A 27091-nucleotide genomic window follows, 5' to 3' on the forward strand; every position below is an offset into this window, starting at 1 on the left:
TATTAAGTTAAAATTTAAATTTTTAACTTTAAATTTGGTATTGATTTTGATGTTTTTTCCATCAAATTTATTTTTCAGCATTTGCTTTTCTCGCTAATAACACGTATATAAAAGTTTTATTCATAAATTATTTTTATTTACAAATATGCCATTTGATTTATTAATAAGTCAAGAATAAGCTAGACGATGGGGACCTATTCTTGTCAGGAAAGATTTTTACGATTTTCTCGTGGTTTAGTTTGATGGAGATGTCAGAGTAATTCAGCGATTTGGTATGTGTACAGTACAGGTAGTTATGTTCGATTAAAATAGAGATTAAAGTTTAGAATTAGTGATGTCATCTAGGTCGCTGAAGGAGAAAGCGGCTTCAGCTCAAGTGGCCTTTTTTTTCAGTCAAAATCTGTGACCTTTGCTAGTGTTTTTTAAGTGACTTGGTCAGGGTGGGGATTGGATGGACCAGGAATGCACTACTCAAGTCAAGAAATCTATCCACAAAACTACTCCCTCCGTAAAAAAAAAAACAAACCCTGGTCTCCGTGCTCAACATTTGACCGTCCGTCTTATTTAAAAAAATTACGAAAAAAATTAAAAAGACAAGTCACACCTAAAATATTAATTATGTTTTATTATCTAACAACAATGAAAATGCGAATTATAAAAAAAATTCATATAAGACGGACAGTCAAAGTTGGACACGGAAACCCAGGGTTTGCCTTTTTTTGACTGAGGGAGTACTCAATTAAACCATTGATAAATCCAGTGCAAACATGACTGGAATTTCTTGTTTGTGCCACTATATTTTAGAGTGCTTAGAGGGACCAATGAGTCAGCTCTGGCTGGCTAAGTGGCAAAATTCTCGCTTGGTCATACTTGGCCAAACACAAATTGCATGTTGAGTGGAGAGAGTTTGGTACATGCAGCCTATAGCCCCATAGTTTCTTCTGTAGCTAATTATAAGTAACGTTTATTAGAAAAAAAAATAACTTATGAATAAAACTTTTATATGTATGCATTCTTAACGACTATGGCTTTGTTCGGCAGCCATACAAGCTGCAGCTGCTGCGGCTGCTACATTAGAAATTTGCTACAAGCTGTAGCAATTCTTAACTACTGTAGCTGCAGCTGCAACTAAAAAAAATACCAGCCGAACCCACCCTATGCATGCTAGGAAATAAACTATGATAATAAAAAAAAAATAAAATCACCACTAAATTAAGTAAATTTGGTTGTACCGAGATCCCGTTTGAAACTTTGAAGATGAAGATTAAGTACGAGTACACAAAACGAGAAAACCCTTAACGCATGATTAATTGAGTTTAAATTATTTTAAAATTAAAAACTAAATTTATTTGATATTTTAAATTAACTTCTATATAGGAAGCCTTTACACGAAACCCACAATTTAACATTTTAAAAAACGTGTCAATGAAAATCGAGGTTAAATCTATTTCTTAATAGCAATAAAATCAAGCATTGGGTTGGCATCAAATTGCGTTCTCTGAATTTCTTTCCCCCTTTTCTTTTGCTTGGGTGCAGAATGTTCAGTTCAGTGATCGCCCAACCACGTCTGCACGGCTGGAGATTTCTCTTCATCCACAGAGGAGATTGAATACGCTTCAAGCAATATTACGCCTTGTAACTCGGAAGGCGTATTTGGGTCCCTCGCTTCCCTCGTGCCGGGCGCCGTCTGGGCTGGGAGGAAGACGACGACGACGGCGCGTGGATCTATCTGTAACCGCAATGCGCTCCATTCCTCTCCATCTCGCGATAATTAATCGCGATTTGCACCGCTCAAAATTCCGATCTGCGTTTCTCCTCCTCTCCAAATCTCCGCGTTTCTTCTTCTTCCGCAGCAACGGATCGAGGAGGACACGAGAGATTGCGGCGGCGGCTGTGGCATTAGCTTGATACTGGGGCAATGGCGGAGGCGGAGGCGGGGAGGAAGGAGAAGAAGGAGGTGGTGCGGCTGGAGCGCGAATCGGTGATCCCCATCATGAAGCCCAAGCTCATCATGAAGCTCGCCTACCTCATCGGTAATGCGACCTACCTCTCTCTCCCCCTACTTCTTCGAAGACATGTTCTGTTTTTAGTATGATCCGATTGCTATCACGAAGCTGTCTCGTGAGAATCTTGCCCCTTCTTAATCTGAAGGAAAGAAGGGATCTTGCGTTGGTTGATTGATTCACTGTTTACGTGTAAAAATGGAATGTGGTTAGAGAAATCATCTGAATCGTTGGCATTGCAATTCAGTCTTAGGCTTTACCTAATGCCCACAATAATAGTGCAGTATTAGTAATGTGGCGTTGAGCATATCATGCCAAGTGTTCCAGCTTTCTTAGTTTCTACATTTTGAAGCAAAATTAGTCTTTCTGGATATATGAGGAGACTGTGCTACTACTTACTGAAATTTAAAAACTGTTTACCTGTTTCTTGAAGAACAACAATCTGACAGAGAAGAATTCTTGAAGCTCTGCAAGAGGATTGAGTACACCATTAGGGCCTGGTATCATCTCCAGTTTGATGATATGATGGTGAGAGCTTGCATTCGTTACTGAAGTCCTGTTCTCCATACATTTTCTTTTATGGACTTGATGGAGCTTATGACCATCATTAAGATCTGCTGATTTCTGGCAGTGTTTCACAATGTGATCTGATCTGTCAGAACTGCTATAATTTCCACAGGAACTATTTGCTCTTTTTGACCCTGTTCATGGTGCCCAAAAACTGCAACAGCAGAATTTCTCGACTGAGGAAGTCGATACACTCGAGCAGAACTTCCTGACCTATTTCTTTCAGGTAAACAAACTGTTTGGGAGATGGAACTATTATATGTCTCAACTACACATGAATGATCAGGATATTTCTTAATAAGTATTACAAGGGACCCAGATATATCCACAATATTACACAATAAATTGTATGAAATCTTGGTGCAGGTGATGCAAAAAAGCAATTTCAACATATTATCAGATGATGAGGTTGAGCTTGCTCATTCTGGACAATATCTGCTGAATCTTCCCATCAAAGTTGATGAAGCAAAGGTTAACATCCTCTCCCTCCAGGCTGTGTCCTAATCTAAAAATCATTGGATTTGACAATATTATTGTAAAATTTGTTTTTTACTGGTGCAGTTAGATAACAAACTTTTGTCAAAGTATTTTAAAGAGCACCATCACGACAACCTACCGGAGTTCTCAGATAAGGTGAGTAGCTAACATTATGTTCTGTCTTTTACATCTCTTCAGTGTTATCTATCAGAATATTTGTTTATAGAAGATGAGAAAGATGGTTTTGAAGTGGTGTAATTGATGGTTAGCCAGTGTATTCCTTTTTTTCATGTGTTGTTAGTGTAGCAGAACTGGATGCTTGCCCTCCTAATGACCGTGTGCTGTGGCCAAGTCATCCTCAAATATTGTTCCTGAACCATATGCACACCTAATATAATCTTTTATATGCCAGTATGTCATATTCCGGAGGGGCATTGGACTGGATCGCACTAGCAACTTTTTCTTTATGGAGAAAGTGGACATGATCATAGCTCGTGCGTGGCGATGGTTCTTGGAGAAAACAAGGTGCGCTATCCACTACATATGTATTTTCATGTCCATTTTATCTTGATCGTCCAAAAGATTAACTATTTTCACAATGAAATTTTAGACTGCAAAAGCTCTTCTCAAGAAAGAAAAGTGTTAGGCCAAAGACAGATTCCAAGAAGAATGATGATCTAGTTGGTGAAGAAGAGGACAAGGAGCTATATGTTGAACGCATACGACTTGAAACAATGAATTTGAGGTTTGTGCTATTCTTGACCTTTTAGGCCATCACAGTTCCTGAAAACTTGCTATTGCTTGTCTTCTCCACTCATATTTGATATTTCCTTCCTTGTTCTGTAGCTTGCGCAACTTAATTGGCAAGGTTACAATTCAAGAGCCTACATTTGAAGAGGTGATTGTCTTGTACAGGTAAGTCCCGTAAATTATTTGCATCTGAGGATGCAGGAAACCTTTTTCGGGTGCGCCCTGGTTGTGAATTGGCTGCTTTCATGATGTCTTGAACTACTGTGTTATAACTGATTTCTGACTGTTCTTTCAGGAGGAAAAGCCCTAAGGGCCAGAATGATAGATCAATTCATGTAAAGCACTTCAAAAATATTCCAATGGCAGATATGGAGCTGGTTTTGGTAAGTGTAGAAGCTTAATATGCCAAAGAATAATGTGGTGACATCCATATTGCTTTCTTCAATTGGACTTATGCTGAAGAGAAATTATGACTGTTGCAGCCTGAGAAGAAAAATCCAAGCCTCACACCAATGGACTGGGTTCAGTTTATTGTTTCTGTTGTCATTGGACTTGTAAGTGGACTGGAACTGGTTGCACTTGATTGGGTTGTGATTCATCACCTGATGATTATTTTTTTCACATTGCTCAGGTTACACTTGTCAGTTCGCTCGAAATGCCTAAAGCTGATTTCTGGGTTGTAGTTGCCGTCCTTTCTGCCCTGGCTGGATATTGTGCCAAGATCTATTTATCGTGAGTGCCTTGGTTGATATATTTGTTTTGATTGGGTATTCGTCTTGTCATCTTGTCGGTAATCTGCATTGTGTATATAATAGAGCAGGGACAGGGAGGATTTTTGTTTACTCATCCAGCCAGAATTACTTTAGAATACCTCCATAAAATGCAGTTTTGCTTCCCTGATTCCTTCAGCATTTTCTTATTTATGATGATACTTTATTTGCTGTATTGGTTGTATTGGACAAATTTGGTAAATAAGCTACCTTTGATTCAGGTTTCAACAGAACATGGCAACATATCAAAACCTAATAACTCAATCAATGTATGACAAACAGCTAGATAGTGGGAAAGGCACACTTCTCCATCTCTGTGATGATGTGATTCAGCAGGAAGTAGGTCTCCATATTGTAGTACTTGATTCAGAATAAGCATATCAGAGACTTGTGCTCACAATTATTTTCATCTTTGTGGTTTCTGAATTCTGATGTCCAGGTCAAGGAGATTATAATTTCCTACTATATTTTGATGGAAAATGGAAAGGCGACTATTGAGGTATTGCTTTGGTATTTGAAACAAGCATGTTTTGTTTCTGAAGTTGTGCAAGTATAAAAATTGAGTTGAATATTCTTGGCACTCAATGCTAGGATCTTGACTTACAATGTGAAGAGTTAATCCAAGAAGAGTTTGGCTTGCAATGCAATTTTGAGGTGATGGATGCTGTTCAGAAGTTAGAGAGGCTTGGCATCATTACAAGAGTGAGTTCTTACAGCTTGTTACAGCAGTACCAAATCATAGTGAGATATATATCCCCAAAAAAAACTTAGATAAATTTCAGAATGTATAGAATCTAAAAGAATTTTTAAATGAAATACCATTATGTTGTTACTCGCATTTTCTCTATTTTAATCATGGATAATAAAGCCAGTGATGCTTGCAGGATTCTATTGGAAGAATATGCTGTCTATCTCTGAAGCGTGCCAATGAGATCATTGGCGCTACTACAGAAGAGCTGGTTATGAAGGCCAGACAAAGCTAGTTATCCAATTCTATTTGAACCAGGTAATCCTTTGGTGGACTCTAGGCTTCCATCATTAGATTGTTTCTGGTTTTTTGGATGGGACATTATATTGTTTCTGGAATACTCCAAGAAGTCCTGACACTGATTTCTTTGCAGTTTAGGGGGGCAATAGGTCCTGGACGGCTGCGGAATAATTCTCCGATGGAAGTTGAGCAGATATGCTATTGTTGTTCTGTTGTAGGACCTGCTGTATTATGCAATGTTTAATGCATGTTGTAAGAAATTTAGTTTCTTCTTGGAACAAAATGTGGAAAGATTTCAGTAAAAAAAAATGTGGAAAGAGGTTCATGAACTGCTGCCTTGTTTGTTCAGTTAATGAATACTCCTACAAGAAATGCAGCAGCCTGCTAACTCAAGGCACAAGAGCCAAGTATGACGCATAAAAAGCATACTGAAGCAGTGAAAAAGCGCTGCTGATGGTGCACTGTATCTCAGCCACTGAATCAGTGACGTCCGACACAGTGACACTGGGTTGCTGGTTCTTTTTCTGCTCTTTTCATTTACAAATCATGTCCTCATGTTGCAGTTGTCTTTTCCTTGTCTCTCCTGATGTGTAAAACACAAGGCTCTGTGCTTGCTGTTGCTAACAATTCAGATTCATCAGAATGCAATAATGTAGTACTAACAAATACTAGTTCTATTCATTCACAAGATTATCATGCATATCTGACCTGATTACTGACTGACTAATGAGGTGATGCAGATTTCTTTCCAGGCATGAAGAAAAAGAAAGAAAAGAGGAAAAAAGCAGCGAAAAATCCTGGACGGTACATGCCCCATACCCATTATCCTCTTGTTTTTGTCTCCTTGCAGCAAAGTATAAGTGCAGCAGCAGCTACCAGCTAAGCAAGAAGCGAGCAGCAGAGCTCAGCGTTTGGAGCGAGATGATGAGCAGCAGCAGCAGCTTGGTGTCCGCCATTTCTGCGTCACCGTCTGCCACTGCAAAAGCTCGCCTTCGTCATGACGATGCAGCAACAGCAACAGGAGCAGCAGCAGCAGCAGCAGTAGCAGCGAGGCAGCTAAAGACGGAGCATGGCGGCTGCTGCTGCTGCCGGAGCAGAGGCCGGGCGGTGGTGGCGAGGGCGGGGCCCGGGCCACTGACGGAGATCGAGCCCGACCTGAACGAGGACCCCATTGATAAGTGGCGCACCAACGGCGTCAGCCCGGTCTGTCCTCCTCGCCGTCGCCGGCCACCGTGTTGAGAATTTCATTATTTTTCTCTATTCCAAGCAGTTTCCATGGTTTCTTTGATTCTTTCTTCAGTGATTGCTGCTGCTGTGCTGTGTTGTCTGAAGAAATGGTTTTGACACTGAAAAGAATCTGCTTTGCAGGACGACTTCGAGTATGGAGTGTATGATGGTCACCACACATATAATGAAACCCAAGGTTCTTTTTCTGGGCTATCTTATCCAGTTATCCATTCCTTGAATCAAAATGCGTAATCATGCTCATGTGTGCTAATTTCTGATTCTTATGTGATATGATGTGGAAAAAAAAATCATTTGACACTGAAGATAAGAAGGGCTTTTGGGAGGATGTCTCTGAGTGGTACCAAGAAGCTGAACCTCCTCAGGGCTTCCAAGGTAGTAACAGCCAAATTCCTTTCTCACTTGGATAAATCAGAGAAAAATCAGATTCTTTCAGATAAATCAGAGAAAAAAAATCAGATCTTTCTTCTCTTAAGACAAGCTTGCTCAATTTGCACTGATGGGCCATCTCTTGCAGCACTGATCTCCTGGTTGTTTCCTCCTGCAATCATCCTTGGCATGGCCTTCAATGTTCCGGTAACATATTGAGCAGTAGTTCCAGCCTACTGACATGTATCACATTTCACAATCTGTCTTGGCTCTTGAGCTCTCTGAATATGTGTCTACTTCTGCCACTAGGGGGAGTACCTCTACATCGGCGCAGCAGTGTTCGTCGTCGTGTTCTGCGTTATCGAGATGGACAAACCGGACAAGCCACACAACTTTGAGCCGGAGATCTACATGATGGAGAGATCGGCTCGCGACAAGCTCATCGCCGACTACAACACCATGGACATCTGGGACTTCAACGAGAAGTACGGCGAGCTCTGGGACTTCACCGTCGACAGAAGAGATGAGATTGTGAAATCGTCTTAGATATGGTATTCAGAAATGGGGGGTCACATTTGTTAGATGCAGCTGCAGAAACAGTTCAGAAAATCAGAACCACTCCAAAGAAAAGCAGGGTGGCAAAGCTGCAAGATGAGTCTCTTCAAAATAAAGAACTTTGAGATGAAATGATGTGTGTATGGATCATCTCATCTACTGTAAGGCCTGCTTTCTATGTCTCTGACAGTCTCAACTCTGAAGTTCTCAGCCAGGTACAAAAGGAGACTGAAAATTCTGTCATGTGTATTTTGTTTTCCCCCCAATGTAATGGAGAAAATCCTGTGAATGACATCACTAATTCAATAGATATATATAGTAGTATAATGGAATAACTTTGGCATCAGCCTCCAATATTATCAATATGTAAAAGAAAAGGAAATATCATTCTTTTCTTGTACAGGAAAAGGAATAAAGGGAACCTCACAGCTGTTCCTTTTTTGTACACTTGAGTTACAGCTGAATCACTATGAAGACCAAAGAAAAGAGAGAGAGAAATAATAAATGGAAAGGGAATTGCTAGTCTATAACTCTGATGATGAGAGGAAACTAGCTAGTTCTTCTTCAACCTGATGTTGTGAAGAGCTGACTACCTAGAGTCACAGTTGGTGTGCTTTCTGGCATGATTGTGGTCATCCTCATCTCTTGCTCGCGAATTCGGTTTATCTCCGCCTCCACCAAGTTCATCGATGGGCGATGCTCGCTCGTCGGGTTCACGCACCACGATGTCAACCGCAGAAATTCTCTCATGCCTTCTGAGGTATAGGCACTGGCCATTCTGTTATCTGCAATTGCAGAGATATCACTTGATTGTTGGAAGTTCTGCACCTGCGTATCAGCAAAACTGCAAATTTAGTACGGATTTTACAACGGTCGACAGATTATTACAAGAACAGGGAAAGCCTCTAACAAATGAGGAATTGGGTGTGTCAGCTGCAAACTTTGGAAGTGTTGGAATTTACCCATCGAATGATGTTTTGATCAGACAGAGCCCTCTTGCCACTGAGCAACTCCACAAGGAAAACACCAAAACTGTATACATCACTTTGAATGGAAAAATTTATGGATTCCCTCATTCTGTCATGAAAAAAAGAAGTTTCACTCTACTCAATCACCAGTTGCTGATAAAAAATTGGTACTTTTGCAAGAACCACATACAAAGCACTAAAGCAGATAGTTCTGTACTATCCACTGAACATAATTTCTAAGAAAAACTTATGACTTACCTGGGATCAAGGAAAGGATCGTAAGATGTTCTCGATGAAGGGCCTACACCGCCTAATCGATCTAGCAGGGCACGGATGCCGGCATCTGCAACTTTGGGTATGAGATCTTCATCCACAAGGACGTTGGCCGTTTTGAAGTTCATATGGACCGTGGGAGGTGTCAGAGAATGCAGGTGATTTAGGCCTGAATAAAAGGAAGATCATTATGCTGCTGCAAAAATGAGCAGCTAATACTATCTTTCATCATGGATGGATGTTAATTTCTTGATTATGATTTTCGCCAGGATAAGAAAGTTTAGAGCTGGTGTACATGAAGAGACTGACCTTTAGCAGCTCCATGAGCAATGGAAAGTCTCTGCTTGAATTCTAGCTTTACACCTGGAGCATGGCTGCTACCTGTGGGACACCAAAAAAAAAATGATATTAGCACCTATGATGCTCTTGTTGAACACGGTAACAGTGTTAGGAAAACACAATGAAAAATCACCATGTAAATGCGTAGAAACGCTGCCATTGGGAACATACTCGTAAACAAGCATCTGCATTCCATTCTCCTGGCAGTACCCCAAAAGGTTTACAAGGTTACGATGACGGATCGACGATAGATAATTAACCTTCAGACAAAAGGACAATTCATGAGTAAATGGTTACTGTCTTGCAAGTTCTTTTTTCTAAAATATTTTGAATTATGTGGAGAAAAAATGGTTTGACTTTTTTTAGTGGAAAAGGAAAGCAGTTTTATTTCTTTCCTCTTGCATGCTTACACCACTATATCAATTTAGAACCAATGGCTACTTTAGAGAATCTGTGGATAAGGAGAAAATTTTGGCACCTCATGAATAAATTCATGGCTAGGAGGAGAATGTCGCTTTTTAATGGCTACAATTGTGCCATCCTGGAGTAAACCCTTGTAAACCTCTCCAAACATTCCATGTCCAATAAGATTCACATTGCTGAAGTTCCTTGTAGCTGAACTTAGCTCCTCCAGAGTCATACATCTTGCTCCCTGCAGCTCTGGTATATATATAGAATGCTGTTTGTCAAGTTAGAAACAGAATCATTGAAATTCAGAGCCTCTTGAGATGATATTTTAAGCGGTACCTGGTTGAGCTGGACTGGATGAACTACTTTCCGAAGAGTCTGAAGCTCTTCTGCGGTGCCGGAGGAAAAGTACTATAAGAAATATGGCGGCGCCTACTAATGCCAAGAATCCTGCAGCACCTGCTAGAGATGCTGCAAGAATTGCTGACATCTAGTATGAAATCCCCTTCTTCAGAATGGACTGTCAATGTTTGTAGTGATAGTGATGAAGTTTGTAATGGTAGACATATAACCTAAAGAGAAGTACATTCTTTGAGATCATAAGAACAATAATTCAGACATTGCTGAACCAAAAGTGCAACCTTACACAATAAACTAAATAATCTTAGAACACTAACAAAAAAAATGCACATTGTATGGATGGATGGATCGATCAAGTGATTTACTTCAATGATAATATGTTTGACCCCAAAATTCTGGACTGATTGTCAGCACATGACATATTTATTTAATGTTCTAATGGAGGGTGGGATAAAATTATGCATGGCTGATATGGTTGACTTCATCAATTCTTTGGTTCATCAGACATGTTTAATTCTTGTAGGTTTTTAGCAGCAGTTGTAAATTAGGAAAGTGCAAGACAATGCTGACATCAGTAGTATGAACCAAGCCATCATTACTACATAAGCCCAAAGAAGGACAACTGTGATATCAAATGGAACAACGCGGGTTTGTCGGACATTCGGAGTTAATATTGCGCAATAAAATAATTGCCTTTGGCTTTTTTTTTCATGCCAATCCCTTTAATTGAAATTTTCCGCGCCATAAATATGTTTGAAGAAACCATCTCTACACTACTAAATTCTCATGCTACACAAGCACAAGGAATCTCACAAATTCAAAGGTCTGTACTAAATTGGGGGGGGGGGGGGACAAAATGACTATATGCGAAAACAAATTATTGGCTTCAGCATTGTATAAAAATAGAGATCCTCTTCTACTAAATTAAGGAAATACTAGTATGAATGAGCTGCACGTCTCTCTTGGACAGTTAGGTCATGAGCCATTTCAAGCTGTAGGCATAGGAGTTGGCTTCATTATGTGTAAGAAGCAAGTTATAAAAATCTACCATTTTTTTTTATTCAACAATGTGGCATTGGATTTCTGGTTATGAAATCATAGCAAACACGATGTTGGAATCTGATAAGGAGTCCCAATTTGTGAAAATGGTTAGCATAAAGAATAATGAATATGCAGGGTGATCCATAGCCATGATCAATGCATGAATGCAGATAATCTGATACCATCAAATCGTTCACACTTGATCTCCAAAATAAACAGCAATTCTACCTAATCTCGGATCATGAAAAAAAAACAGAAAATGCAAAGATGCAAACTTTAACAAAATTCCCACAAATTTGTGACTGTTCAGACCCAAGAACACGTACCTGAAGATTGGACGGGTATTTTGGCGTCATTTCCATCCAAGCACAACGGCAGCATCAAATGCAGAATCCATGATGCAGACAACCAACTTGTTCTTATCAGTTCTTGAATTCGCCTTCTTAATCTCTCTCTCTCTCTCTCCTCAATCTCTTCCTCTTTCACAACCACTTGCTCCAATCATATCAAAGGAAGCAGAAGCAACACCTACTTGGTTCAGGAGAACTACAAAGAAAGGAATCAAAATCAAATCTAATCAATCAAGAAAAGAAAGAACCAGGCAAATTGAGGCACAAACATTTCTTGACATGCAGAAGCTATCAAGAATCCATGAACAAAGAAGGAGAAAGAAGGAGGCAAGAAAGCAGCAAGAGACCTCCTCTCCTCCTCCTGTTCTTCAGGTGGGTCTACCTCTGTACTGTCAATTGTCCGAGAGTGAGGAGGAGAGAGTTGGGGAGAGAGAGGGAGGCAAAGGGGGAAAGCCAACACCAGCAAGAGAGAGTGTGTGTGTGTGTATATATATACAAAATGTTGAGCTGTAGGCATCAGGAGTCAAGCAAAAATGTGCTTAAAAATGTGAGCATTGCTGATGCTGTTGCAGGTAAAAAACAATCTGAAATCGGCTTTATGTTAAGCCTTTGCATTCTGTATCATGAGAGATGAACTAGCATATATTGATATATACGAACCTGACTTGGATGTATGGATGGATGGATCTCCCAATGATTGATTTTGCCAAAGGCGACAATTCGTCGAGATGGCGACACCTGCGCCGACGCATGCAGCAGCGAATTTCTTTGATTCTTCTCTCCGTATTTGCCTACTCTTTTCACCTACATTCTTATCATCAAATTTGTTATTGGACAAGATATATATTACTCCTATGAATCTCTCTCTCTCTCCCAATTGCTCTTTTCACACTATTCTATTGTACCAATCTGAAAAAAAAAAGAAGGAAATTTGGAGAAAGAAGCGGTTGAGATGGAAAAGAAGCAGCCGAGCCAATGATTGCTGGGAAAGAGCCCAACATGATGTGAGCTTAACAAGCTGGAAGACAGACAGACAGACAGGTGCTGCTCATCAGATTCATCATCAGATAAAAGAAAGAGACCTACCTACCTCTCTCTCTCTCTGAACTATTATCCCTTCTGAACATTTCTGTATTCTGGTCACATCAGCAGATTACTTGACTCTAATCCCAGATTAGAGAGTTAAAAACTTTGTTTGGAAGAACTAATCACCATGCATCCCTTACACCGTTTACTGCTACTAGTAAAGATTCATATTTACTAAATCTTTGATGGATTTGACAGTGTTCACATGCAGGGATCACATTTTCCTGCTGCTAGTGTAGCATCTACTGCTGGCAAAATTGTTTGTTTCTAATTCCGTATCTCTCACTGTTGGACTATCTCATGCTTCTGCCTGCTAGCTTTCGCATGGACCATGCCTCAAGTAAGATGACAAAGAAAGTCAGTTACCAAATTGCCTAATTGCATGATTCATACAGCTCACTAGCTCCTCAGATCATTTGATAGCTCTTCAAAGAACTACCACTAATCTTCAATGCTAATTATTTGAGAGAAATAAATAGCATATCTTAATTAGCAAGTAGTAGGACAGTGCAGTGACGTTGTTCCTGCTGAAAAAGGCAGCTCTCTTACCAGAATGACACACCCGCATCTCCTCCATTTCTCTTTCACCTTTGTTTTTTTCCCCTTTTCTTTATCATGATTGTTCTTAAAGAAACAAGCCCTTTTGTTTGATTCTTTCATCTTTCTTTTTTGCTTCTGAACAATGACATGTAGGAGTATCCCCGCAAAAAAAAAATGACATGTAGGAGTATGAACAAATGTGCACATCTAGCTTCGAGGTCTCTTCTATGGTGGTTGGTCAGTTGTTGTTGCTGGCGTTTCTTTGGATTGATCAGGACTTGGATTTCTTGATTTCTTCATGCTTGGATTAGGCTCATCAGGGAGAAGTTATCTGCAATTCTGCATCGATCGAACAGCAGCAGCAGCAGCTTGGAGTTAGCGTGCAGTGGTCAGTGGTGCAAGTGCAGCACAGCTGGTGAGTGTAGCTTACAGCTATCCTCTACTACTGCTGCTAGTGACTCATGGTGTGAGCAAGCACAGAGGAGGCTAGTGACACGTCAGCCGTTTGCAATTTCTTTTTTTTCTTTTTGAAGAGAATAATACTAAATGTTTTTGGAGAGATGAGCCGTTTGCATAGAGAGAGAAACAATTCATGCACTTCTTGCATGCCTACATTTTGCAGGTCTCAGTAGTGTACGTCACTCATGTCTATCGTTCTATCCCCAACATGCATTCTGCTGTCAGTCATCCTCGTTTCTACTCCCTCCATTCTAAATTACACCACTGATAGTATTCAAATTTTATTCTAAAATATAGCTATTTTATAAAGTAGTAGCAAAGGTGTTTACTATCATAAAATGTCTAAAATCCTTGAATCTGAATAATCACACCCACCTCTTACCAACTAGGACAATTCATGAAGGGCAATCTACTATCTCTGTATCAAAATAAATTCAAAATCTGAATATAATAGGTCTATATTTATATATAAAAGTGAACTTATTCTGAAACGAAAGGAGGAGTTATATTTTAGAACGAAGTAAGTAAATCAAAAGGTCCTCTCCACATTCAGAAGACTGAATTTTAGTTAATGACGGTGAGGACAGTCATACCTGGCATCCATGCAAAAGGAGATATGATATGACTTGATCATAACAATGACAGCTAAAAAGGCATGACTTTTATCATGTCCTATAATAATCTGATGGTTGCTGCTGATTGATGGCTTATTATGTTCATCGTTGATTCTACTTTCTAACAGACAGGTAGTATTCTTCTTCTAGCCAAACCATTGCAGAGGCTCTCTACACCTTGGTGACAAGGTACTTAAATTGAAAACCAAAATCTTCTAGTTAAGGACGAACTGAGACTCATGGCTGGGCCCACTAGAACAATTAAAGGTGTGGAGTGTGAGCACACTGCAGCACAGGACACAGCCGAGAGCACAGCTCATCCATCATTTCATCGAATATATTTTTTAGCATATCGAAAATATTATATACGATTCTAAAGATTGAAGATCAACCTGTAATTTCTGTTTGAGTTAGTAAAAAAAATACTCCCTCCGTTTTTAAATATTTAACAACGTTGACTTTTTTTTAAACATGTTTGACCATTTGTCTTATTAAAAAATTAAGTAATTATTAATTCTTTTCATATTATTTGATTCATTGTTAAATATACTTTCATGTATACATATAGTTTTATATATTTCACATATTTTTTTTAAATAAAACGAACGGTCAAACATGTGCTAAAAAGTCAACGATGTTAAACATTTAAAAACGGAGGGAGTATTATATACTGTCAGTGTACCAAGAATATGAAACTAATGGAATCGTGAGGCAAATTAAAATTTTTGCCCTGACAATAATAGGACTTTATAGAACGATCATTATGATCACTACTGGTCGATCGATATTTTGAATAGTGTTAAGATGAAGATCGATATAACAAGAATATTGATCACTATGTTTTGAGTAAATTCTGAAGATAATAAACGAATATAGACTTATGAAAGCAAGAAATAAAAAAAAAGAATAAATGTTGAGAGTGGGATTTGAACCCACGCCCTTTCGGACCAGAACCTTAATCTGGCGCCTTAGACCAACTCGGCCATCTCAACTGGTTGCCCTGTCATCCAAACAATTTTATAAGTAGTGTATAATAACCAAGACTGTTATTTGTACGATGATTTGTATAAGTATTATTATGCGTTATATATAGAAATAACAAAGCTGTATCAGAAATTAGCATATGCACGTACGCTGGTTTGCCCAGGTCGATTATAAAGAGTTACCTGGCTATGCATTTTTCTGCTAATTGATGTACACATCTCGCTGACTAAGCATTGCATGCCGTGGACCATTTAAAATACTGCTGAGACACAGCATCGAGATTGATGGTGAAACACTGATCCTTTTTCTGGAACAAGAAGCTAGATACAGCCTAATCTATGTACCAAACGGCCTAGCGAAAAGCCATACAGCAAATGTACTAATCCTGGGCCAGAAAAGGAAGAAATGTGAACAGCTCAAACAGAAGCTAGCACCAACTCCAGCTTACATCGATCAACTAACCAAAACGTACAATCTCAAAGCTACTCCATGCATGAACAAGTCCAACTGCAGCTCCTATCAGAGGATGCAAATGCAAATGCAACAATGTAGTATGGTTCAGGAAGACAGAGGCAAACGCATGTGAAGGGAGCAGTGAAATTACAAAACAAGACGAATTTGGCTCATCCTCTCTAGAAACCGATGGCGCCCACAGAGGCATGGTGCATTTAACACCAGCTAGGCAACATCATGCTGTCTTGTTTCATGGCCTTTTCTCCAGAATTTTCAGACCTGACAGATTGAATGTGCTATGCAGCCATATGGCAAGTGTTCATCTCCAACTGTAGAGGATAAGATTATTTGACCGATTGAGGACTGACTCTGGCATCTTCAACATGCTTACAACCTTCTCCCAAAATGTCCAAATAATCCATTTATACTCTACTTGATGCGCCAAAATCACAGCTGTAAACTTCTATTCATTCAGTCTGCAATGGTACTTACTGGTACATCAATGCTGCATAGTGAAGACCAAGAATTTGCAAAGCAATCACAACACTATCGGCTTGATAGTGGAGTTGCCAGAAATCCAGCCTAGATCTTTGATAGGACGTGCAGTTCAATACAGGTCATCCTTTTGGTACAACAAGGAACCTGCCAGCTCGCCATGCTTCCCAATTGCCATCCCAGTGGTCCTGGTGAACATTCCACTTTTTCAGCCACTTCATTCATGACCGAGAGACAGTTGGTATGATCTCATAAATTAGGAAAATTAGAGATCATGGGCCTTCCATTAATGTGGTATGTCAATGATCTTGACAACCTGCAGCCAACATCTGGTTTGCTTTTAAACAGTTATCACTCGCCTTCATAGATTAGCATAGGCCTGATTAAGTAAATTTCATCAGAACAGTAATTCTGAGAGATGGGTAATTTACTGCCTCCAGTAAATGAGCATATGAAATGCCTTGTAATAGAGCATGTCAGCACGTCTCAAAGTAGAAGTAGTTTATAAACATAAGGCTCTTTTGACATTCTTTTTTTATTTCTTTTGAGCAATTGACTTTGCTGTTTGAATAGTGATCCCCTCAGAAACTTATCTCACGTCTCTCAGCAAAGAACTTCCCGATTGTAGCTTGCTCCTGGGGTACTAGGGCGAGCCATACTCCAGTATCAGCACCTTCTTCAGCTGAAATGTTCCCTTCCCAACCAGTCATGGCAGTCTTTACCCAGCCAGGACAGAAACAGTTAATGTAGATCTTTTGTCCCTCAGGCCTATCCAACAGCCTCCTTGCCAAGAGTCTTGTATAAGCATTAACAGCAAGCTTTGAGATCGAATAGTCAGTGTACATCTGAGGCCACTCATTGCCGGAGGACCAATTATCTTGCTTGGTTTGTTCGAGGAATTTCATGACCATTTCATTAATCAACTCCTCGGATAAGTGATCATCATTTAATAGTCGCTCTCTTAGGCTTGGATCACCGATTCTCTGACAATGTAATGAAACAAAGACGTTAAAGCAGAAAAATTGCGGTATATGCAATTCGAACATATCCAGAAGGTCAAGATGTACCAACAAGAAGCTGTAGAGGGAACTTACATTGCGTCTGCCATTGACTCTACCAAGCCTCGAGCTTACATTCACTATCCGACCACCATGAGGAGAAGTTATCATTAGTGGCATCATGGCTTCAATCATCCGTTTTGTGCCAAAGTAATTTGTCTCAATAACTTGCTCAGCAAATTCAACAGAGTTATCTGCTCCTCTATTGAAGTTTACGCCTGCATTGTTAACCTGTAGTTGGGTTATAAAATTATCTTCAGAAGTTCAGACTATCATCAACCACTAAAAGCACCAATTGCATATCTCCTGTGTGTGGCAGAACAACCTAAATCTATAAAAAAAGACGTGAATATTAGGGAATGACCTAATATCAAATAATTAGAAGGGGTGAGGCTTCGAACCCAGGTCGTCTAGCCCACCACCTTGCGGAGCTAGCCGGAAGACCCCTGGGCTTTTCTCAACCTAAATCTATATAGAACAGAAAAAAAAGTGCACATCCTCTAACAATTTGTACTGTAAAAATATTCAGAGTTCATTGGAACATAGGCAGTTAAGCACCAATCCTTTTTCAATTAAATTCCTTATCTATTCACAAAAGTCAAACGAATAATCCGATGAGTGTAAAATGGCCGCCCTGAGATTATGCATACATTGTAAATCGAATTGAGATTATGCCTAGTAGAGAGCAAGCAAAGCAGTTAATCCTGCGCTTACAAGGACATGGACGCCGCCATGGGTGCGCTCCACCCAGGTCGCGAATCCCTCCACCGAGGCGGCGTCCGTCACGTCGAGCTGCCGCCACTCCACGCTCACCCCGGGCTTCCCCGCCGCCGCGCGGATCTGCTCCGTGGCGTCCCTTCCGCGCGCGGCGTCGCGGGAGGTGAGGACGACGTGGAGGCCGTGGGTCGCGAGCTGGCGCGCGGCCTCGTAGCCGATCCCGCGGTTGGCCCCCGTCACCACCGCCACCGCGCGCCCCGGCGGCGGCGGCGGCGGAGCGAGGCCGTCCCACCACCGCTGGTGCGGCTCGTAGGGCACGGCGCGGAGGAGCGTGACCTCCCGCCGCCGCTGCTCCCGCCGCTCCCGCGCCGCCTCCTTCCCCTTCTTCCCCATCTCCGCTCCTCCTCCGGCGGCGGCGGCGGCGCCGCGTCGATTGCTTCTTGGAGTTAAACCCATTAGGGCCCATTCTCCTCGGCCTCTCTCGCCAACCGGCCCAGTAAGGCCCAACTAGGAGTACTGGGCTTCTTCAGGATGGGCCTACGTCAACTACGACATGCGTGGCCTTATCTTTTCGCTTATACTTATCAGCCAAAATTTGAATTTTTAACTTTAAATTTAGAGCAGATTTTGAGGTGTTTTCATGGAAGTTTATTTTTCAGCTTTTGCTTTTAGATCGCTAAAAACACATATATAAAGTTTTATTCACAAATTACTTTTCGTTTACAAATATGCCGAGCGAAACGATGACCCCGGCGGTCTCTTTTTGTTAATTCGCATTTCTTTATTTATTTATTTCCTTTTTTTAAGAACAACATCCATTATACAACCATACTCCCTCCGTTTCGTATTATAAGTCTCTTTGACTTTTTACTAGTTAAAATTTGACCAAGTTTATAGAAAAATTCAACAACGTTTAAAAAACGGATTAGTTTAATGAAAACGAACATTTAATATATTTTGATAACCTTGGTCAAACTAAAAAAGTTTAACTAAAAAATCAAAATCTACTTATAATATGAAAGAGAGAGAGTTTTTTTTTTCAGGGAACAGAGGGAGTATATGACATGGTTGAATTTTGTATATAGCGTTTACCTATTAATCTCATTCTGAAAAACTACCTAAGTACTATTTATTTTTATTATAGATTGTTGTTTTTATCATCAAAGACACTTTGATCGTGACTTATATTTGTGTATATTTGCATAAGTTTTGAATAAGAGAAATGGTCAAATGTTATACGAAAACCAACAACATTATATATTTAAAAATAGAGGGAAAGGGCAAGAGTAGACTAGTTGAAACTCCAACGATGCATACAATTAATCACATAATATCAATATCACACGTTATTAAAGCATGAAAGCCCCACATGATGGAGAGATTACAGGTAACATGGTCGTATTTGTATATCAGTTCATGGCTGCATGCAGATTCATTTCAATGCAGTACAGGCATGGCACAGAGAGAGCCATGAGTTCTTACATTTCCTCTTTTCATAATCCACTAATCGCATTCGCATGGCAGTATTTAATTAGTCAAGCGAGTCCACATGTGGCATACGTAGGTGCGATTTATTATTAATTAGCGCGGTTAATTACTTCATTAGTACTTAATCAGAGCGAGGTGGAGCAGCCGGTGGCGCAGGACAAGACGTCGCTGGTGCAGCCGATGACGCAGAACGGCATCGCCGTCGCGGCGGCGGCGGCGCCGCCGCCGCCGCCGTAGCAGCCGAGCAAGCAGGAGGTCACCTTGCTACCGCACCCGGACACGCACTTCGTCAGCCCCGCCGCCACCCGGACCGCGCCGTCATCGGTGGGCGGCTCGGCGGCCATGGCCGCCGCCGCCGCCGCCAGCACGAGCACCGCCGCGGCGGCACCAACTCTCACCATTGCTGTCTCTGCAAGCTCACGCGCCGTGATTTTCTTTTTAATTTCTTTCTTTTTCTATCGAGCTGATGATGATGATGCAGAGTTGAGCTGGGGTTTGGTCTGCATTTTATACGCGACGGATGCAGAGTTGGGGGGTGCAAGATTTCAGGAGAGATGCGTGAAGTGTCGTTTGAGTGTTGGAGTTTTGTGCCCTAGTGTCACAAGCAAGGAAGCAAAATATGTGTGTGAGGCGTCGTGAGCAACTGAAACCAGCCGTGGCGTCCAAATTGGAACAATTTGAAATGCAAACTGTACTAACAAATTCAAATTAGTTTAACTAAACTACTGAGGCATCAAGTCTTGGTTATTATTATATGATTTCTTATAATTTTGTTTGGATGACAGAGCAAAAAGTTGAGATGGCCGAGTTGGTCTAAGGCGCCAGATTAAGGTTCTGGTCCGAAAGGGCGTGGGTTCAAATCCCACTCTCAACATTTATTCTTATTTTTTTTCAGTTTTATTTATTATGCATTTTGACAGGTTTTTTTTTTCAGTTTTATGCGTTGACATGTTAACAGTCCAAGTTTGTTCGCATCTCTTTTGTGCTGCTACGTGTGTCAGTCTCTGAATATGTTAGATTCAGAATTTTGTTCGTTCAAAAAGTTAGATTCAGAATGTTGCAGTCTGCAGAAAGTTACTCCATCCAAAACCCAACTAATCCAGCTAAAGTATACAGATCTGGGACTCCTGCCGACAGATCTAAAGTAGTAAAAAAAGTAAAGTGTTTCGTCACCTCATTGCGCCACGTCATCAATTTAATAATGACCGTTGGATGCACAATGAATTCAACACCAGCCATCAGATGTGAAGTAGTAAAGTTGAGTGAAAAAAAAAATCTAGACCATGGTAGAATGCTCCAGTGGCCAACGGTCCATGGTCCAGCCGAGGCGTCGTGAATAGGAGAAGCCGTCGTGATGTATAAAAAAGAAGAATCACCGAGCAGGTGAAAAGGTCCGAAAAAGAAAAAGAAAAAAAAATCCACCGCTGCCTCCGCCGCCTGCCCATCTCCTCGCTTCCATCGCCGCCTCCCCATTGCCGTCGCCTCCTCCACCTCCACTTCCACCCTCCTCCTCCACCGCGCCCACTCGCCCCCTCCATATCCACGTCGCTGGCGCAAGTTCCTCATCCGCCTCTGCCTGCCACCACTTCCTCCTCCTCTTCCCCTCTACCAATGCCGCCTCTGTCTCCACTACCTCGTCCCCGTCCTCCACCCACAGATCGGTCTAGCCACCGAATCCCGCTGCGGCAGGAGGCCGCCCGGCCCGCTCGCCGCCATGAAATGGGGCGCCAGCTTCTACCACATCTCCGAGGAGACGCACCGCCTCGCCGGTGAGCTCTAGGGCATATAGCAAACTAGAGATGTTCCTGTTGATTGCCAAAAAGCTGAGTGAATTCCACGATCTTGATTCCTTGATATAACTGGACCCAAGAAGCTAGAAGCTGAGGTACGCTGGTTCGTTGATTCTTTGTCTCCATCAATGACGAGAGTTGTCAAAGATCCTCTTCCGAAATAACCAGATATGTGATTTTATTTGCAATTGATTCAGTAGCTTTTCAATCCATACATATATTCTGAAATCAGGCAAACATTAGCTACGGTACCAAATCATTGTCTCTGCATTTTCTTTTACATTTCCTCACAGCTAGCTTGCTCAAATTGTTCATATGTTTAACCACATCTATTGGATGTCTCATGATACTCATAATATAACCAAGGAAAGCTCAGATAAAATATCATGTAATTTTGTCATTGCAGTTGCAACAAATTTTGAAGTTGTTCAGATTAAAACAGTTAATTTTTAGCTAGGTTCATTTGGTTTCATATCAGCAGTAATCTCAAACATCAGTCAAAATACTCTGATGGTACCATGGCTGCAATATGCTGATTAAAAATGGTTGTTTCCCCTGTCACTGAATTCTATCTGATGACTACATGACCTGCATGCCAACCTTCAGAATTTCTGAGCATAAATACTCCGCCTTTCTAAATAGTTGGAATGTGTATAGTTAAATGCTTCATTCACAATATGGGTTTTTAATCATTATATAAAAAATGTTTTTTTCCTTGATGGGTGTCTTAAGGACAGTCCTAATAGAAGTCAAGTATAATCCAATTCATCTCAGATTATATGTGACATATTAATGTTCTAAATCTTAACTACTTTCGGCTTTATCTCCTTCAAAAGGGAAGATGATGAGCTCTGTGCTATGCATATACTCCCTCCGTCCCAAAATAAGTGCAGTTTTGCACTATTCACGTTTAACGTTTGACCATTCGTCTTATTTGAAATTTTTTTATGATTAGTATTTTTTTTGCTATTAGATGATAAAACATGAATAGTACTTTATGTGTGACTAAATATTTTCAAGTTTTTTTACAAATTTTTTAAATAAGACGGACGGTCAAACGTTGGGCACGGATATCCACGACTGCACTTATTTTGGGACGGAGGTAGTATAATATAATATGAACTTGATATAACACTGGTACAGGATAGTCTGAATCTACAAGTCATGATAAGGCGGTTTGAAGAACTTCCTGGCTAAAGGAATAAGTGTTACAGTAATATTTTCCTATTATTATTTTCCTGAATTAGTAAAAGATGATTTATAGTCATTGTTATATTTACTTAAACAGTACTCCCCCCGTCTCATATTACAAGACTTTCTAGCATTGCCCACATTCATATATATATGTCAATGAATATAGACATATATAAAATCTAGACAGATAGATATATATATATATATATGTCTAGATTCATTGACATATATATGAATGTGGGCAATGCTAGAAAGTCTTATAATATGAAACGGAGGAAGCAGCATATTGGCTACAAGCAGCACAAATATGTTTTCCCATGTGAATAGATAGATGGGATATAGGATTGTTTTGAGTTTATGTTGAACGTGGAATTGTACATTACAACATCAATTGTGTAATAAAATTTTGAACATATAGTTGAGGCCATATGCTTATCAACTTAGGTAATCCATCAATGACACTTAATGATCAAAATTCAAAACAAACCAACCTATTATAACATTTCCAGCATAAGAGTTTTCTTATATAGGGGGTTTAAAATGGGTATCCAAAGTCGCGCAACGCCCGACTAGGTGGCTAGTACATGTTACCCGACTACCTACGAAAATTCAGAAGCAATATATGCAGTACTTGGAAGCTGAACCTGGGTGCGTCTCTACAACTACAAGATTCACAAGTTGTGCCCCTTGGCCGATGTGAGCGATGGCGAAGTCCGGAGAGCGAGGAGAGAGAAGCAAGAGACAGCCTTGACGGACTTGCAATTCCAACTCAAGGCTAATTCGGAATGGACCTATGCTTCCTAAATTAACCACTATTCTTCGATCTGAACACAAATTAACTGAATTTTATATCAGATCGGTGTTGATTCATAGAATTGAATGGAGCCATCATAACAAGCGAAACGGCAAATTTACAAACGAAAAGTAATTTGTAAACTTTTATATACATGTTCTTAGCAATCTAAAAGCAAAAGCTGAAAAATAAACTTTGATGAAAAAACCTCAAAATCAGCTTTAAATTTACGGTTGAAAATTCAAATTTTGATTGATAAACATAAGTATAAGTGAAAAGATAGGCCTGAAGTATGTTTGACCTTTCGTTGAATTCGTTGAATAAATTAAGGGGGTGCATGCGAAATTGAACAAAACCGATCCATCATAGCCCCAAAACGGATCGCGCTACTCTGACGTAAAGTTAGAGGGACGTGGGTCACTGACGTGTGGGCCCAACCTTTGTGGGTCCCACATGCCAGTGACAAAGTCCCTCTGACTTTACGTCAGAGGAGACTCATCCCCCAAACCGTCAGGTACAAAAAAAAAATTCAACATTTGGAGGTGGGCCCAAAATTATTCTTGATGGACCTATATTATATCCATCGCAATTTTCTTCTTCAACCTCAACGCACTGAACTTATACTAGGCGTCCGTCGGTGCCATGCAAATGGCGCCACAGTTTCCGATCGATATAGACACAAGGCTCACATCGCACACATCTGGATCTGGCAAAAGTAATTCTACTCCTGTAATTGAATTTGCAATCTATAATCAATTGCTAACAGCATTTCACTAATCGTAATTAAATTACACTAATTAGTACTAGTAGGTTAGCTCAGCAGATGTCGATGCAGCCGAGGTACTCGTTTTCGCAGCCGCCGCACGGGCCGCCGCGCCGCGACAACGTGGCCGCGCACCGGGACGCCGCCTCGGCCTCGCACGCCTGCATCTCGCCGACGCACCTGCTCACGCACTGGTCCGCCTCGCCGCCGCCGGCGCCGCCCGTCGACGCCGGCGCCGCCACAACCCTGTCGCCGCTCGCCGCCGCCGGCAGCATGGTCGCCGCAATCACCAACAGCGCCGCAGCTATGCCAACCTTGCCTGCGGCCATTAATTTCCCAATGATGATCTCTGATATTTAGCTGAAAACGAGTATAATTAGCGCACCACAACAACTGTGTCATGATATAATTTAAGCTGGCAATGTTAGCAAGTTAGGTCGCTGTTTGGAGGAGATTAACTTGACGAGTTTATCAGGATTGGATTTGACCACCGCTCGGCAGCGGGAACTACCTGATTCTCACCAGTAATTTGGGAGGTTACGCAAACAAGTTACAGCATGACGGCCTATGCACATCACGTTTACGATTTTCACAAACTAAGGCTGTGTTTAGTTTTTTAAATTGGGGAGAAGTTTAGAGAAAGTTGGTAGTTTGAAAAAAAAATTAGAAGTTTACATGAGTAGGAAAGTTTTGGATGTGATGTGATGTGATGGAAAGTTAGGAGTTTGGGAGGCCATGTTTGACATGGATTGATTCGTAGTTTGTATGTTAAAATCATAGTGGTTTAAAATTTTAAATTTCATATGAAATGTAAATATTATCAACATAATCATAGATATAGATCCACGTATTTGTGGAGCTAGGAATATCTAGCTCTAAGAAATATTAGATCCAGGGTTGTGCCAAAGAGGGCATAAATACTCCTAACCACTATTTGCAAGCTAATTTCTTTTAGAGGAATTATCAAATTTTCTAGCATACAGTCCATCGTACATCTCCACTCTTTTATTTTCGGTTGACATACGGGTAGGGATGGAAACGTTTTGAAAAAGGGAAAAGTCCATTTTACACCCTTGAATTCTTATGCTTGTCTAAAATACTCCCCCAAACTACAAAACCGGGTATATTACACCCTTGAACTGTCAATACCGGACACTTAACCTCCCGAGCTGTAAAAAGTTTTTACCGTGGTTTTTGCCACGTCGGATGCCACGTCAGCACACAAGGTAATATGGGCCAAGCCCATACTCTATTCGTTCTTCTCTCCCTCCCTTGTTCGTTCTTCTCTTCCTCACGACCGCTGGTGGCGGCGGCGACGACGGCTGCGGCGGCGGCGCGGAGCTGCTGCGAGGGCGGAGCGGCGGCGGCGGCTCCCCGTTCTGCACGTGGCTGCCACCAGCTCGTGACCGGCTGCGCCGTTGAGTCTCCTCCGCGCGAGGGGCCAGTGCGGCTCCCTCCTCCACCCGCGCCGCCTCCGCTTCTCTGTTGCGCCAGTAGCAGCCGCAAAGCCCGAGGCCGTCGGTAAGCCTCCAGGCCCCGCTCCTCCTTCCCCTTGCGTGCATGGTGCTGAACCGCTAATATGTGTGATGATATTTGCAGGGACGACCGGGGAGGCAGCTGCGGCGCCGGTGAAAGAGCTCGCGAAATCTCTGCAGGGGGTGGAGTTGTTCAATCTGAGAGGAAAGGCGGTGCCCGTTGTTGATCTGTGGAAGGACAGGAATTTTTTATCGTGCTTTGGAAGATTGATTGTGTTTGAGACGATTGATGATGGTTGTTTGCATGTGTGTGCTTTGCCGTAAGAGGGCCGATCTTCTTGCGGCTAAGCAGGATAGTTTAGTGGCCGATTCCTCTGTGCAAATTTCGAGGAACAAAGTATATACATCAAATGCTCAAAGTGATGCATTCTTTTCAACTCTCTTTTTTTTCAATCTACCAGGTTCCATTTACAAAAACATAAAATGTTTTCATTTTCAACCTTCGCAGCACTGCCGCCCTCGCAGCAGCTCTGCGCCGCCGCCAGCGGTCGTGAGGAAGAGAAGAACGAACAGGGAGGGAGAGAAGAATGAGCAGAGTATGGGATTGGCCCATATTACCTTGTGTGCTGACGTGGCAAAAACCACGGTAAAAACAGCCCGGGGAGGGTTAATTGTTCGGTATTGACAGTATGAGAGTGTATTATACCCGGTTTTGTAGTTCGGGGGTGTATTTTAGACAAGCATAAGAGTTCGAGGGTGTAAAATGGACTTTTCCCTTTGAAAAATGCTCAAACTATCCACAATTTTCCCCTTAGAAATGAAACCGGAGCAGTAAAGCCGAAAACGATAACCAGTACTACTGAAACACTGAGAAATAATTTTTTAAAAAATAATTATCGGAATAAATCCTCGGAAAAGAATGTCTCACAACGAAAAACAAGCCACAATCATGTTTACATTGTTGATTTAACATAGTAATTCAAAGAAATGACAACTAATTCAAATACTTTGTAATGAGATTACGACGATATCATAGTATCAATACCGATAATACAAAACCGAGCGTTGCTCAACCGGATAAGTTCTTTATGGTATAACCAGTCCACCCTGAATTAAGTCTAAATATCCAGAGAAATGATAACTAATTTAATTACTTTTATAATGAGATTATGATGATATCATCAACATTGACAATATAAAGTGAGTGTAAATTAACTGATTAGTGCTTTGTTTGGAGTAGTTTAAAATTTTGAGAAGCAAGTGGGGAGAAACTAGCTGGTGAGAATCTTAAGGAGCTGGAAAACCCAACTTCTGACTTCTGGTTCATTTTCTTGATTTTACAACTACAAGTGAAAATTTAAACTTTTTAAGATAGCTTCTAGCAACTGTAATTTTAGGAGAATCTTCAACTGCTAGAACCTCCCGTGAACATGACAGTTTCTTGTGGTGGAATCAGCACAAATTTTGACAATTTGACCATTTTGCAAAAACTAAATATACAAATGAATCGTGGCCAAAACTTATTTAAAAAATGACCCTTTTGTTCAGCGTCAAATAGCATGGCGCTGGATTTAGACACCTCAGCGCCAAATAGCGTGGCGCTGAATGCACACTGGCACGCCGACTCAGACTCCCATCCGCGGTGGCACGGCATTCAACGCTGTCGGAGAATGAACTCCTTCACCAGGGAACCGTGAGGCCCCCCTTTGTGAGTTCGGC

General features: G+C 41.1%; 5 protein-coding genes and 2 non-coding genes across 11 annotated transcripts; 3 read left to right on the forward strand and 4 right to left on the reverse strand.

Moving 5' to 3' along the window:
- The first annotated feature begins 1655 nt into the window (after nt 1-1655).
- On the forward strand, nt 1656-5884 carry LOC4326967 (uncharacterized). Its single transcript, XM_015757930.3, has 17 exons — nt 1656-1731; nt 1854-2033; nt 2437-2531; nt 2683-2796; nt 2937-3041; nt 3132-3203; nt 3460-3572; nt 3658-3792; nt 3894-3962; nt 4093-4180; nt 4280-4351; nt 4429-4529; nt 4789-4906; nt 5007-5066; nt 5159-5269; nt 5452-5573; nt 5689-5884. The coding sequence occupies exons 2-16, from the start codon at nt 1919-1921 to the stop codon at nt 5548-5550; spliced, it is 1467 nt and encodes a 488-aa protein (XP_015613416.1). The 5' UTR covers nt 1656-1731; nt 1854-1918; the 3' UTR covers nt 5551-5573; nt 5689-5884.
- LOC4326936 (photosynthetic NDH subunit of subcomplex B 5, chloroplastic) lies at nt 5699-8059 on the forward strand. Its single transcript, XM_015757977.3, has 5 exons — nt 5699-6758; nt 6924-6978; nt 7107-7175; nt 7318-7376; nt 7479-8059. The coding sequence occupies exons 1-5, from the start codon at nt 6477-6479 to the stop codon at nt 7713-7715; spliced, it is 702 nt and encodes a 233-aa protein (XP_015613463.1). The 5' UTR covers nt 5699-6476; the 3' UTR covers nt 7716-8059.
- On the reverse strand, nt 8049-12255 carry LOC4326937 (probable serine/threonine-protein kinase PBL7). Of its 5 annotated transcripts, none has more exons than XM_015757955.3 (9): nt 12124-12255; nt 11440-11659; nt 10052-10284; nt 9783-9964; nt 9438-9564; nt 9275-9346; nt 8951-9134; nt 8687-8801; nt 8049-8552 (listed from the first exon to the last, which is right to left on the reverse strand). In XM_015757955.3, the coding sequence occupies exons 3-9, from the start codon at nt 10200-10202 to the stop codon at nt 8289-8291; spliced, it is 1095 nt and encodes a 364-aa protein (XP_015613441.1). In that variant the 5' UTR covers nt 10203-10284; nt 11440-11659; nt 12124-12255; the 3' UTR covers nt 8049-8288. The 5 variants fall into 5 exon arrangements, with proteins under 5 accessions (XP_015613441.1, XP_015613447.1, XP_015613429.1 ...); XM_015757961.3 differs by lacking the exon at nt 12124-12255 and adding an exon at nt 11811-11924 and having other exon boundaries at nt 10052-10232; XM_015757943.3 differs by lacking the exon at nt 12124-12255 and adding an exon at nt 11811-11924.
- A 2818-nt stretch (nt 12256-15073) lies between these two features.
- Nucleotides 15074-15154, reverse strand: TRNAL-AAG (transfer RNA leucine (anticodon AAG)). Its single transcript has one exon. It is a non-coding gene; the product is annotated as a tRNA-Leu (tRNA).
- A 281-nt stretch (nt 15155-15435) lies between these two features.
- On the reverse strand, nt 15436-18289 carry LOC4326939 ((+)-neomenthol dehydrogenase). The gene is made up of 3 exons (NM_001409011.1): nt 17867-18289; nt 17189-17383; nt 15436-17077 (listed from the first exon to the last, which is right to left on the reverse strand). Exons 1-3 carry the CDS (start codon nt 18260-18262, stop codon nt 16676-16678), a joined length of 993 nt encoding a protein of 330 aa, NP_001395940.1. The 5' UTR covers nt 18263-18289; the 3' UTR covers nt 15436-16675.
- Nucleotides 18290-19191: 902 nt separating this feature from the next.
- LOC4326940 (anther-specific protein RTS-like) lies at nt 19192-19837 on the reverse strand. Its single transcript, NM_001409010.1, has one exon. It carries the CDS (start codon nt 19756-19758, stop codon nt 19483-19485), a length of 276 nt encoding a protein of 91 aa, NP_001395939.1. The 5' UTR covers nt 19759-19837; the 3' UTR covers nt 19192-19482.
- Nucleotides 19838-20150: 313 nt separating this feature from the next.
- TRNAL-AAG (transfer RNA leucine (anticodon AAG)) lies at nt 20151-20231 on the forward strand. The gene has a single exon. It is a non-coding gene; the product is annotated as a tRNA-Leu (tRNA).
- The last annotated feature ends 6860 nt before the right edge of the window (nt 20232-27091 follow it).

The sequence above is a fragment of the Oryza sativa genome, chromosome 1, assembly GCF_034140825.1.
Source record: "Oryza sativa Japonica Group chromosome 1, ASM3414082v1".
Lineage (NCBI taxonomy): Eukaryota > Viridiplantae > Streptophyta > Magnoliopsida > Poales > Poaceae > Oryza > Oryza sativa.